Source organism: Ranitomeya variabilis, chromosome 2 (genome assembly GCF_051348905.1).
Source record: "Ranitomeya variabilis isolate aRanVar5 chromosome 2, aRanVar5.hap1, whole genome shotgun sequence".
NCBI lineage: Eukaryota > Metazoa > Chordata > Amphibia > Anura > Dendrobatidae > Ranitomeya > Ranitomeya variabilis.
This window is the reverse complement of record NC_135233.1, coordinates 838,930,329-838,942,786: the sequence shown is the minus strand read 5'-3', so window position 1 is coordinate 838,942,786 and position 12,458 is coordinate 838,930,329. Positions and strand designations below refer to the sequence as shown.

At 45.4% G+C, this 12,458-nt stretch overlaps 1 protein-coding gene across 2 annotated transcripts in view; it reads right to left on the bottom strand.

Annotated features, from left to right (window-relative positions):
• The window catches only part of CLCN2 (chloride voltage-gated channel 2), a 197,229-nt gene that overhangs the window by 72,460 nt on the left and 112,311 nt on the right, over positions 1-12,458 (bottom strand). For both annotated transcript variants that reach the window (XM_077290099.1, XM_077290100.1), the window contains exons 9-10: positions 11,488-11,572; positions 8,748-8,849 (exon numbers count right to left, since the gene is read on the bottom strand). In XM_077290099.1, the coding sequence (XP_077146214.1) occupies positions 8,748-8,849; positions 11,488-11,572 (187 nt within the window). The remainder of the gene's footprint in view (positions 1-8,747; positions 8,850-11,487; positions 11,573-12,458) is intronic.

Sequence of the window (12,458 nt, the reverse complement as noted above, 5' to 3'; positions counted from 1 at the left end):
CGCATGCGCAATCCAACCAGGAAGTCCAGCAACACGCCGCTGGTGTTTCCTGATGCGCCGTTCGAGCGCGCATTGTCGCGCTGTGCTCCCCTATGGAGGGACCCCTCACAGTGGATTTCGCGCGGGCGTGCCATCTGGAATCCCCACAAAGTGAGGATTCCTCTAGGAGCCGCAGCGCTGCTGCTGCGGTCTCCCGCTCACCCTAGAGACCTACTAATCCCAGCGGTGGCGCTTCGGGTGGCCCAGCCTAGCCGAGGCAGGGAACCCCCGCTGCCTGAGCCGGTCTGACTGGCCCCGGAATCCAACGACGATCTGAGGTAAGATCTGCTGCAGGTCCCGTCAAGGACAGGAAACCAAACTGATGCGGGAGAGAGGTACCGCCTTTTTATCTGTAGGTTTCCTGTCCTTGGTGGGCGGATCCCCTCTCTCCGTGGTGCCGTCATGGGGGACAGAGAAAGTTAATGATACAGCATAGAAAGTCATTTTAGATAAATGCATGCTTCCAACTTTGTAGATCAATCTTTGCGCAAAGCAATGTCCATAAAGGAATTGTGTGACGAGTGTGGTGTAGAAGGCTTTATGTACTCAATCCCATTGAACATGTTTGGGATGAACTAGATTATGAGCCCAGCCCGCTTGTTCGACATCAGCATCTGACCTCAAACTGAATGAGCAGAAATTCCCTTAGAAACAATCTAAATCATGTAGAAAGCCTTCCCAGAAGAACGAGTATGCAAATTGCCTCTTCAGAGAAAAAGAGGACTTGAACTCTATAGCGTCACCTATTAAAAGTAGCGATCCTACTAAGCCAGAGCTGGTATGTCACTCTCCACAAGGAGAAACCTTACCCCTAAAGGTACCTTCACACGAAACGACTTTGTAACGATATCGCTAGCGATCCGTGACGTTGCAGCGTCCTCGCTAGCGATATCGTTTAGTTTGACACGCAGCAGCGATCAGGATCCTGCTGTGATGTCGCTGGTCGCTGAATAAAGTCCAGAACTATATTCGGTCGTCCGATCGCCGTGTATCGTTGTGTTTGAAAGCAAAAGCAACGATACCAGCGATGTTTTACACTGGTAACCAGGGTAAACATCGGGTTACCAAGCGCAGGGCCGCGCTTAGTAACCCGATGTTTACCCTGGTTACCAGCGTAAAAGTAAAAAAACAAACAGTACATGCTCACCTGCGCGTCCCCCAGCGTCTGCTTCCTGACACTTACAGAGCGCCGGCCCTAAAGTGAAAGTGAAAGCACAGCGGTGACGTCACCGCTGTGCTGTTAGGGCCGGAGCTCAGTCAGTGTCAGGAAGCAGACGCTGGGGGACGCGCAGGTGAGTATGTACTGTTTGTTTTTTTTTACTTTTACGCTGGTAACCAGGGTAAACATCGGGTTACTAAGCGCGGCCCTGCGCTTAGTAACCCGATGTTTACCCTGGTTACCCGGGGACCTCGGCATCGTTGGTCGCTGGAGAGCGGTCTGTGTGACAGCTCTCCAGCGATCAAACAGCGACGCTGCAGCGATCGGCATCGTTGTCGCTATCGCTGCAGCGTCGCTTCGTGTGAAGGTACCTTTAGACCTCAGAAGAACGAGAGCTGTTACAGCTACAAAGGGGGCTAAGAACATAATGAACACTGAAGGTTTTGGATGGGATGTCCAAGAAGCTCATCTAGATGTGATGCTTGGTGTGCAAATACTTTTGGCCATAGGGCTCATACCCATTTGTGCGAGAAACGGACCAGTGCATTTCGATAAAAAAATCAGATTGCACTCGGACCAATGTTATTTAATAGGTGACATCTCATTTGCGAGTTTTTTCTCAGCCGAAATCGGACTGAGAAAAAAAAATCACAGAATGCTGCATATTGCTGCGATTCTCGGACGAGACTCACCAATGTAAGTCAATGGGTGCGAGAAAAAAAAAATCGCACAGCAATCACACCATGAGAGTGCTGTCCGATTTTTACGCACCGGTGTCCTTTGAAAAGCAGGTAATTCATGTGCGGTGAACAGTAAAATCACACTGACATGTTAGAATAGAATAGATATATACACATAGAATAGGTATATACTGTATATACACTCACTGGCCACTTTATTAGGTACACCTGTCCAACTTCTTGTTAACACTTAATTTCTAATCAGCCAATCACATGGCGGCAACTCAGTGCATTTAGGCATGTAGACATGGTCAAGACAATCTCCTGCAGTTCAAACCGAGCATCAGTATGGGGAAGAAAGGTGATTTGAGTGCCTTTGAATGTGGCATGGTTGTTGGTGCCAGAAGGGCTGGTCTGAGTATTTCAGAAACTGCTGATCTACTGGGATTTTCACGCACAACCATCTCTAGGGTTTACAGAGAATGGTCCGAAAAAGAAAAAAAATTCAGTGAGCGGCAGTTCTGTGGGCGGAAATGCCTTGTTGATGCCAGAGGTCAGAGGAGAATGGGCAGACTGGTTCGAGCTGATAGAAAGGCAACAGTGACTCAAATCGCCACCCGTTACAACCAAGGTAGGCCTAAGCGCATCTCTGAACGCACAGTGCGTCGAACTTTGAGGCAGATGGGCTACAGCAGCAGAAGACCACACCGGGTACCACTCCTTTCAGCTAAGAACAGGAAACTGAGGCTACAATTTGTACAAGCTCATCGAAATTGGACAGTAGAAGATTGGAAAAACGTTGCTTGGTCTGATGAGTCTCGATTTCTGCTGCGACATTCGGATGGTAGGGTCAGAATTTGGCGTAAACAACATGAAAGCATGGATCCATCCTGCCTTGTATGGAGCATCTTTGGGATGTGCAGCCGACAAATCTGCGGCAACTGTGTGATGCCATCATGTCAATATGGACCAAAATCTCTGAGGAATGCTTCCAGCACCTTGTTGAATCTATGCCACGAAGAATTGAGGCAGTTCTGAAGGCAAAAGGGGGTCCAACCCGTTACTAGCATGGTGTACCTAATAAAGTGGCCGGTGAGTGTATATATATGTATATATGTTTTGAAGATTATTTGGTTTTAAAATGATCGGTACAGTTTTATTTTACAATGCGATTTTAAAATGTGTTTTTACATAGAGAGAAATGCTGTATGTAAAACCTCATGTTAAAATCGCATTGCATACGGATTGCATACGCATGTCATATGGACGTTCCGAGGAAAAATCACACGGAAATCGCATGACACTCGCATCGCACTCGTCCGCCGTTTTTCCTGTCTGGAAATCGGACCGTTTTTTTTTCTCAAAAATTAGTATGAGCCCATATAGAGCATCTTCGCTGCTGCCTCAATAAGATACACTGCTGCATATTACTGCAGTGCAATCTGATTCAGAACAGTCATGACCTGGCTGTAATGTGGAGACAGAAAAAAAAGTTAATCAAATGGTTTCCTAGAAACTGACAGCCAGGAGGGGGAATAAAGAACCCTATGCGACTGTGGCCAGTGCTGAATGCTATAATTTTATTATCACTGCTAATAAAATCAGTGGAATAACTAAAAAGAAGGAAATGGAAGCAAGATGAACATTTCATGTGACAAGGCTTCAAGAAGAGCAAGGTGGTATATTATTAAAACTGGATGAACCTAGATTCACCTAGTAATTAACATTTTTTTCTTTCTAATTATATATATATGTTTTTTTTCATGAAGCTAAGATTGAGCAGTGTATGTTAAAGGGAATCTGTCAGTAGGATCAACCCTCCTAAGCCATCTATATGGCCATTCGGGTCATAAGAAATTGAAAACAATGATACCTTAATGGGAACCTGTCATATCACTTTTAGCATCTAAACTGTCCCCAGCCTGTTGATAGTAATGCAATGTGCATCACTGACATGTTTTTGAAATTAAAAACAGCGCTGTAATCATGTGCAAAAAGCACTTAATACAGTGAGATCGTACCTGCTCATGTAGTCATAGGGGTGTGCTTTATTCTTGTTCAGTCACAGGCATCGACGCCCACGCAATTTAATTCATGTTCCAGGTGCGCCAATGTCACTCGAATCCACTGTATAAAGCCACACTTTTGCAGTGTGTAGCCGCATTTGCGCAGTGTGTAGCAAGAACGGCTCCCCGCTCAATACTGCAGTAAGCGCAACTCCCCGCTAAACACTGCAGTAAGCTTGGCTCCCCTCTAAACACTGCAGTAAGCTCGGCTCCCCGTTCAACACTGCAGTAAGCTCGGCTCCCCGTTCAACACTGCAGTAAGCTCGGCTCCCCGTTCAACACTGCAGTAAGCGCGGCTCCCCGTTCAACACTGCAGTAAGCGCGGCTCCCCGTTCAACACTGCAGTAAGCTCGGCTCCCCGCTCAACACAGCAGTAAGCTCGGCTCCCAGCTCAACACTGCAGTAAGCTCGGCTCCCAGCTCAACACTGCAGTAAGCGCGGCTCCCCGCTCAACACAGCAGTAAGCTCGGCTCCCCGTTCAACACTGCAGTAAGCTCGGCTCCCCGTTCAACACTGCAGTAAGCTCGGCTCCCCGTTCAACACTGCAGTAAGCTCGGCTCCCCGCTCAACACAGCAGTAAGCTCGGCTCCCAGCTCAACACTGCAGTAAGCTTGGCTCCCAGCTCAACACTGCAGTAAGCGCGGCTCCCCGCTCAACACAGCAGTAAGCTCGGCTCCCCGTTCAACACTGCAGTAAGCTCGGCTCCCCGTTCAACACTGCAGTAAGCTCGGCTCCCCGTTCAACACTGCAGTAAGCTCGGCTCCCCGCTCGACACAGCAGTAAGCTCGGCTCCCAGCTCAACACTGCAGTAAGTGCAGCTCCCCGCTAAACACTGCAGTAAGCTCGGCTCCCCGTTCAACACTGCAGTAAGCTCGGCTCCACGTTCAACACTGCAGTAAGCTCGGCTCCACATTCAACACTGCAGTAAGCTCGGCTCCCCGCTCAACACAGCAGTAAGCTCGGCTCCCCGTTCAACACTGCAGTAAGCTCGGCTCCCCACTCAACACTGCAGTAAGTGCGGCTCCCCGCTCAACACTGCAGTAAGCTCGACTCCCCGCTCAACACTGCGGTAAACGCGGCTCCCCGCTCAACACTGCAGTAAGTGCGGCTCCATGCTACACACTGTGCACCTTTATACATTGGATTCAAGTGACGCCGACTCAACAGGAACATCAATCAAACTGCGTTGGCGGCGATGCCCGCGACTGAATGAAAATGAACACACCTCTATGACTAAATGAGCAGGTATGAGCTAACTATATAAAGTTCTTTTTGGACTTGAGTACAGCACCGTTTTTAATGAAAAAATGTGTTAGTCATGCACATTGCATTGAGGACAGTTTAGATACTAAAAATGACATTACAGGTTCCCTTTAATATCTGCAATGTGATCTCTTATTCCAGAGAAATCCACATTTTTTTAAATATGTAAATGAGCTGTTAAGATCTTGGGGCCGGACACAGATCTCCCTGAGAATCTGCCTCCAGATATTATTTTAAATATTAACTGGGCGTTACCGATGTGAGACCCGCAGATCAGGAAAGCAGAGGGCAGCCATTACACATTACACTGGTAACTCCTCCTTTCATTTAAAATAAGCTTTGGAGGCAGAGTTCCAGGCTTATCACTTAGATTTTAACTGCACATTTACATAATAAGAAAAACATGGATTTTTCTGGAATAAGAAATCAGATCACAGATATTAAGGTATCATTTTATTTCCTATGACCTGCATGTCGATAAGAAGGTTTATGAAGATTGATTCTACTGACACACTTAAGAAAGCAACATTTCTCATTAAAGAGGTTGTCCACTACTCTATCACTGATGACCTATCCTTAGGACAGGTCATCAATGTCTGATCGGTCGGGGTCCGACACCTGGGCTGCCAGCTGGAACTGTGATTTGAATAGGAGGCAGATGTACAGTATCCTGCCGTGGCCGCTATAAGAAGATGGAGCAGCTCTGCAATTGAGCAGTTACAGCCGTCAGCTGCCGCCAACACCTACACCAGCTGATCATTGGGGGTGCCAGGTGTCGGACCCCGACCGAACAGAGAGTGATGAACTATCCTAAGGATACATCATCAATGATAAAGTAGTGGATAACCTCATTAACACTTATTTCAACGTTAAAGCTGGTGGGCACAGCTAGCATGTGGAAGAAGGTGCTCTAGTCAGATGAGATGATGCTTTATTTCAGCAGGGACAGGGAATCTGGTCGGACTTGATTGATAGATGGATAAAACTAAATACAGGGCAATCCTGGAGTAAAACCTATTAGAGGTTGCAAACGACTTGACACTAGGTCATAGGTTCACTTTCCAGCAGGACAGTGACCGTGAACATACTGCCAGAGCTACAATAGAATGGTTTAGATCAAAACATATTCGTGCATGTGAATTGCCCATTCCATGTCCAGGCCTAAATCCCATTGAGAGTCTGTGGAGAAAATTTTATATTTCTGCTCACAGACACTCTCCATCCAATCTCACTGAGCTACAGCTAGTTTGCAAAGAAGAATGGGAAGAAATTTCGGCCACTAGATGTAGAGATATACCCCAAAAGACTTGAAGCAGTAATTGTGGTGAAAGCTTGTTCTACAATGTATTGCCTCAAGGGGGCTGAATACAAATGCACATCACAATTTTCAGATTTATATTTTAAAAATATTTAGAAAACAATGTATCATTTCCTTTACAGTGGACAAATATTTGCTAATTAGTATTGGTATATCACATAGAATCCCCCCAAGAAGTTAATGGGGTATGAATACGTTTTCAAGGCACTCTATATAATTTAGCCTATTTAAAAAAAAATGCATCTAATATATAATTGTCTAAGGGTCACTTCCGTCTGTCTGTCTGTCCCAAATATTCATTGGTCGCAGCCTCTGTCTGTCAAGGAAATCCAAGTCGCTGATTGGTCGCGGCAAAACAGCCACGACCAATCAGCGTCGGCCACAGTCCGGAAGAAAATGGCCGCTCCTTACTCCCCGCAGTCAGTGCCCGGCGCCCGAGCGGCATACTCCCCTCCACTCACCGCTCACACAGGGTTAATGCCAGCGGTAACGTACCACGCTATGCCGCAGGTAACGTTACCGCTGCTATTAACCCTGTGTGTCCCCAACTTTTTACTATTGATGCTGCCTATGCGGCGTCAATAGTAAAAAGATCTAATGTTAAAAATAATAATGATAAAAAAAAACCCTGCTATACTCACCCTCGGTCGTCCGACGATGCGCTCGCTAAGTCATCTGGGTAATTTCGCAATGCATTCCGGGAACGGAAGATGGCGGCAGCCGCGCGCATAGGGACAGCTTCGCTGGATCCCAGGGGGTGAGTATATAACTATTTTTTGTTTTAACACGTGACCAGGGGGCTTCACTGTTTCACCACGTGATTTGGAACATTGCTGCAGTGCAAAATCACTGAGAGCGGCCGTGTCCACAGGAGGGGACGAAGGGGCAGTGACACACTGGAGGCTGCTCGGGTCTGGAAGGCTGTAGCCGGCCCAGTCTTGGTCCCGTTTATACAGCTGACTGTAACCTTACACTGTATCCTGCACACTCCGAATTATTCAGCCCCTCATGACCGGCATCATTGGTGCTGCTCCTCTGGCTGTTGTGACCTGCTGCCAGGGCGATGTGTAGGCTGCACCAGCTGCACTGGTGACATGTCCGCCCCTGCGCCTCCGGTGACATGTCCGCCCCTGCGCCTCTGGTGACATGTCTGCCCCTGCTCCTCCAGTGACATGTCCGCCCCTGCGCCTCCAGTGACATCTCCGCCCTTGCTCCTCCGGTGACATGTCCGCCCTTGCTCCTCCGGCGACATGTCCGCCCTTGCGCCTCAGGCGACATGTCCGCCCCTGCGCCCATATGTGCCCACACTGCTATACTGTATACTACGTGGGCAGTGTTATATAGCGCGTGGGCTGCGTTATATACAGCGTGGCTGCTATATACTACTTGGCCAGTGTTATATACCACGTGGCAGTGTTATATACCGCGTGGGCTGCGTTATATACCGCGTGGGCTGCGTTATATACCACGTGGGCTGCGTTATATACCGCGTGGGCTGCGTTATATACCGCGTGGGCAGTGTTATATACCACGTGGGCAGTGTTATATACCGCGTGGGCAGTGTTATATATCACGTGGGCAGTGTTATATACCGCGTGGGCAGTGTTATATACTGCGTGGCTGCTATATACTACGTGGCCAGTGTTAGATACTATGTGGGCTGTGTTATGTACTGCGTGGCCTGTACTATATATTACGTGGCCACTGTTATATACTGCATGGCCTGTGTTATATACTACGTCGCCTGTGTTATATACTGCGTGGCTGCTATATACTGGGTGGGCTGTGTTATATACTATTTGGGCTGTGTTATATACTGCGTGGCCACTGTTATATATTGCGTGGCCTGTATTAACGCATCGGGTATTCTACAATATGTATGTATGTATATAGCAGCCACATAGTATATAGCACAGGCCACGTAGTATTTGTCTGCTATATACTACATGGCTCCTATATACTACGTGGCCTGTGCTATATACTATGTGGCTGCTATATACATACATACATATTCTAGAATACCCGATGCGTTAGAATCGGGCCACCATCTAGTTTACATATAAAGGTCTCGATGTTAGGATTTGTATACTACAGGGTTTTCCTACTGAAGTCACATGTGTGGAACACATAAATTGGTTAGGTAATTCACTGAACTTCTGTGAGAACAGCCCTATGTGGTAAAGGCTCAGTGCTCAGGTAAATGAATTTCTAGACATACTCACTTTTTCATGAGAAATTTGTTAATTGCTTTTTGTTTCCTCATGAACTCTACAATCTTGCGATTGAGGTACACAAACAATGCACCTCCAAATCCACTGGCGATCCTGCAGGAAATGAGACTCATCAGAAGCCAATTACAAAGGACTTGAAATAAATACAATACAACTTTATATATGTTTTATTTCCTGATATAAGTGAACGGGGGCTGTGTTGTATACTGTATATAGCGGGTGGTCTGGAGCATAGCCGTGTAGGGAAATTTATAGGAGCTAATGCTAACTAGCTTCATTCTGAGGAGTGATCAGAGTACCAGCAGCCAGGGCCACATTGTCAGACTGAACCCCTCATTAACCTCTAGTGTCTTCCCTTCTGCTTTTGAATACGCAGCAATCATGCCTATCCTAAAGAAGCCATTTCTTGGACCCAACATCTACATCCAACTGTCACAGATGTTATTTCTCTGCTGTCCTGAATCCCAGAGTGTATATAAGCAACAACCACCTTCTTCTCATCCCATTTCATAAAATTCAATGTGGACAAAACCAAACTTATAATCAATTTACAGTCGTACACCTTCGGTCAGTCTTCAACTCTGCTGCCTGATTAACCCATCACTCCTCTCTGCTAATCTATTCAGTGGCTTCAAATTATCTAGTTTAAGCTATCAGCAATGACTTACAAGGCAATCCATAATCTGTCTGCTCCATACATGTCCAACCTAATCTCCCGATACCTTCCCATATATATTTCCGATACTCTCAAGATCTCCCTCTCTTCTCAGCACTCATACATTCCTCATGCAACTGCTTCCAAGTTCTTTCCAGAACATCCCCAAACTTCATGGATTCAGTACTTCAGCACATACGATTATACCCCAAATTTGGAGCCGTCAGACACAACCTTTTGTTCATGTAAAGCCTACAGTTAGCATAAATGAGCTGCTGCCAACCCCACCCTACTGTCTCCTTCCCCATTACTAGTGAGGGCAGGGTCCTCTCCCCTCTGTACAGGTCTGTCAGTTTGCTTATTTTATGTATGTAATATGTCTGTAACACTTTTCAGATGTACAGAACCAAGGAATTATTGGTGATTTACAAATAAATAATCTAAAAAAATAATAATCCCAAAGGCACCATAGGGGTATTATCATTTGAGTCATTCATGGTTCACTAAAAGTATATGTCATTATAGAAGAACTCCCAGTAAAAATTTTATGTTGTGAAGGTGCATTAAAATACTTACTGAACGTCTTTCACACTTTCTTGCACCGCTCCAATCCTCTCCTGAACCACATGACTTCAATTCAGACTCACTAGATCACACAAAGGTATATGTGTGGACCGTAAGTCGCTTTCACAACGTAAGGGCTCTTTCAGATGTCCGATTTCTCCACGTATGAGAAAAACGAAACATTTACTCTGATTAGACTTTGATCAAAGTTTGATCACAGTGTTGTCCGAGTGTCATCCGTTTTTCTTGAACATGGAGAAATTTTAAAAAAAGCTTCTCCACCTTTTCCTTTCTGACAGTCATTGAAAATGGGACCGCATGCGGATGTAATCTGAGTACAGTCCGATTTTTTCACAAACCCCTTGACTTGCATTGTTGATTTTGATCAGACCTTTGGATCAAAATCAGACGACAGGTATCCACAATTTTTTACGAAACTCTAGCTCCACGAAGAATCATGAACATGTGAATGGTCCCATCGACTATCACAGGTGCGAGTCCCATCTGTGAAAAATACAGCAATTGTACGTGAAATTCGGACGTCTGAATGAACCCCAAAGTCTACGGAGCATCTTTTTGAGGCTCCACAGACTTACATAGGTGGAAGTAGCACTGCCCTATACAGTAGTCCTTGTGTGGACCAGCACATATTAGGAGGAACCAGAAGATGCTAGAAATTAACGAATACTGCGATCTGTTAGTATTTTAATGCATCTACACTACATCACAAGTTGGGCACTTATACAGAACGTGTCTCTTCCTAATTACTTGACCAAATCATAGAGCTGCTGCAAATTCGTGCTATGGCAGAAAACACTCTAATACATTTTATATAGTTGCCCACTATTGAATATATGTTTTCTAGAGAAAAGAAAACACACCCAAACAACCAGATCTGTGATAACCATGCTCATCACTAGACATCTTGGTTTACAGAATAGGTTGTCTCATTCTCATTGTTATTTTTGAAGGTTGAGGCACTCAAAGCTATCGCAGAAACTACACAAGGAAGAGTAAAACGGCAAGCACTGCTGTCCTAAGGTTGGCATGAGATACCCAAACCTGTACAGCTGCAAGACTGGCATTTAGGATAACAACAACATTTGGAGTAAATTCTTCTGGTCATGGGTGGAGAAAAGTATGTGGGATGTGTGACAATTTAGGACATTTGCCAGATCAGATTGGATGACATTCCAGCCTGCCCAAAAAAGTGGTCAATGGGAATTACAACAACACTTTTGTTTATGCAGCTGCTCAAAGACAGAGTAGGCTTGGTTTTACATAAGGGGAACAAATGTATTGTAATCTCTTTCCACATCAGACCTTTGTGTAGAGGATAAATGGCATTAATTTACGATTGTACCAAGATATATCAAAAGAAAATAAAAAGGCTCAGACATTTAGATATATGACAGGTCAGAATAATGAGTCAGAAAAGAAAAGAAGCTTCAGGAGAAGACCTTTGTTAACAAAGTGGTAGCTACAATAACTAGTCCAAAGTCTAACACCGACCCTATTACTGCAAACGCTGGGAGTTCTTGAAGGTCAAAAGGAAAGTCCAGGCGGAAACGGGTTTTAAACAATGCAGTTATCGTCTCTGAAAGAAGCAACAAGACAGAGCTGAGTGAACATCAGTGAAGTTAAGACAGGCAACATGGTCAAATGAGTGACAGAAGAGGTCTCGGCAGTAAGGTTCACCCCAAGCAATCCTTTGCCCAGGGCACTTAATAACAGGACTTCAAAACTCACAGTAGGCACACAGAAATTGGGGTTTTAATTAGAACAGTGCACACTAGAAGGAATAAAAATAGAGATATAGAATTGGTCAGAACATGGGCACTATTCCAGCAGTGCCATCTCCCGCCATAGCACCGAACAGATATATTCATCAACGGACATGCTTTACAGCAACAGTAAAAAGCATTCCTTCACTTGCTTAGTCTCCCTCTGCAAAAATCTCATTATAATAGTAACCCAAAGGTCGCACATGTCACACATATACTAAAGCGTTTATTCACACTACCATCAGACAGGCCCACTTTCCATTATGGGTTTAGTTCTAATAAAAACTTTAGATATGATTGCAGAGAAGCGTGGCTTCTTTATTCTTGGTGTTACCGTGACATAATGACTAATGATGAGCGAACGTACTCGGATTACGTCTTATTCGACCATGCTCAGGTCAAATCCGAGCATCTGGGAGTGCACATACATTATGTTCGAGTCCCTGCGGCTGCAAGATTTGTGGCTGTTAGACTGACAACACATGTGGGGATTCTCCAACAAACAGGCAATCCCCACACGTTATCCGAGCACCTTCGCTCCGCACTACTCATGACCATTCGTGCATAATAACTTACAATCTATCTATGTGCACACAGTGTCATTTAGATACAGATGCCAAGCTTTCCCAAGCAAAGCCTCCAGGAAAGCACCGGCAAATGGTTTTTGGAATTATGCCATCAATCTTGTGGCAGCTTTCA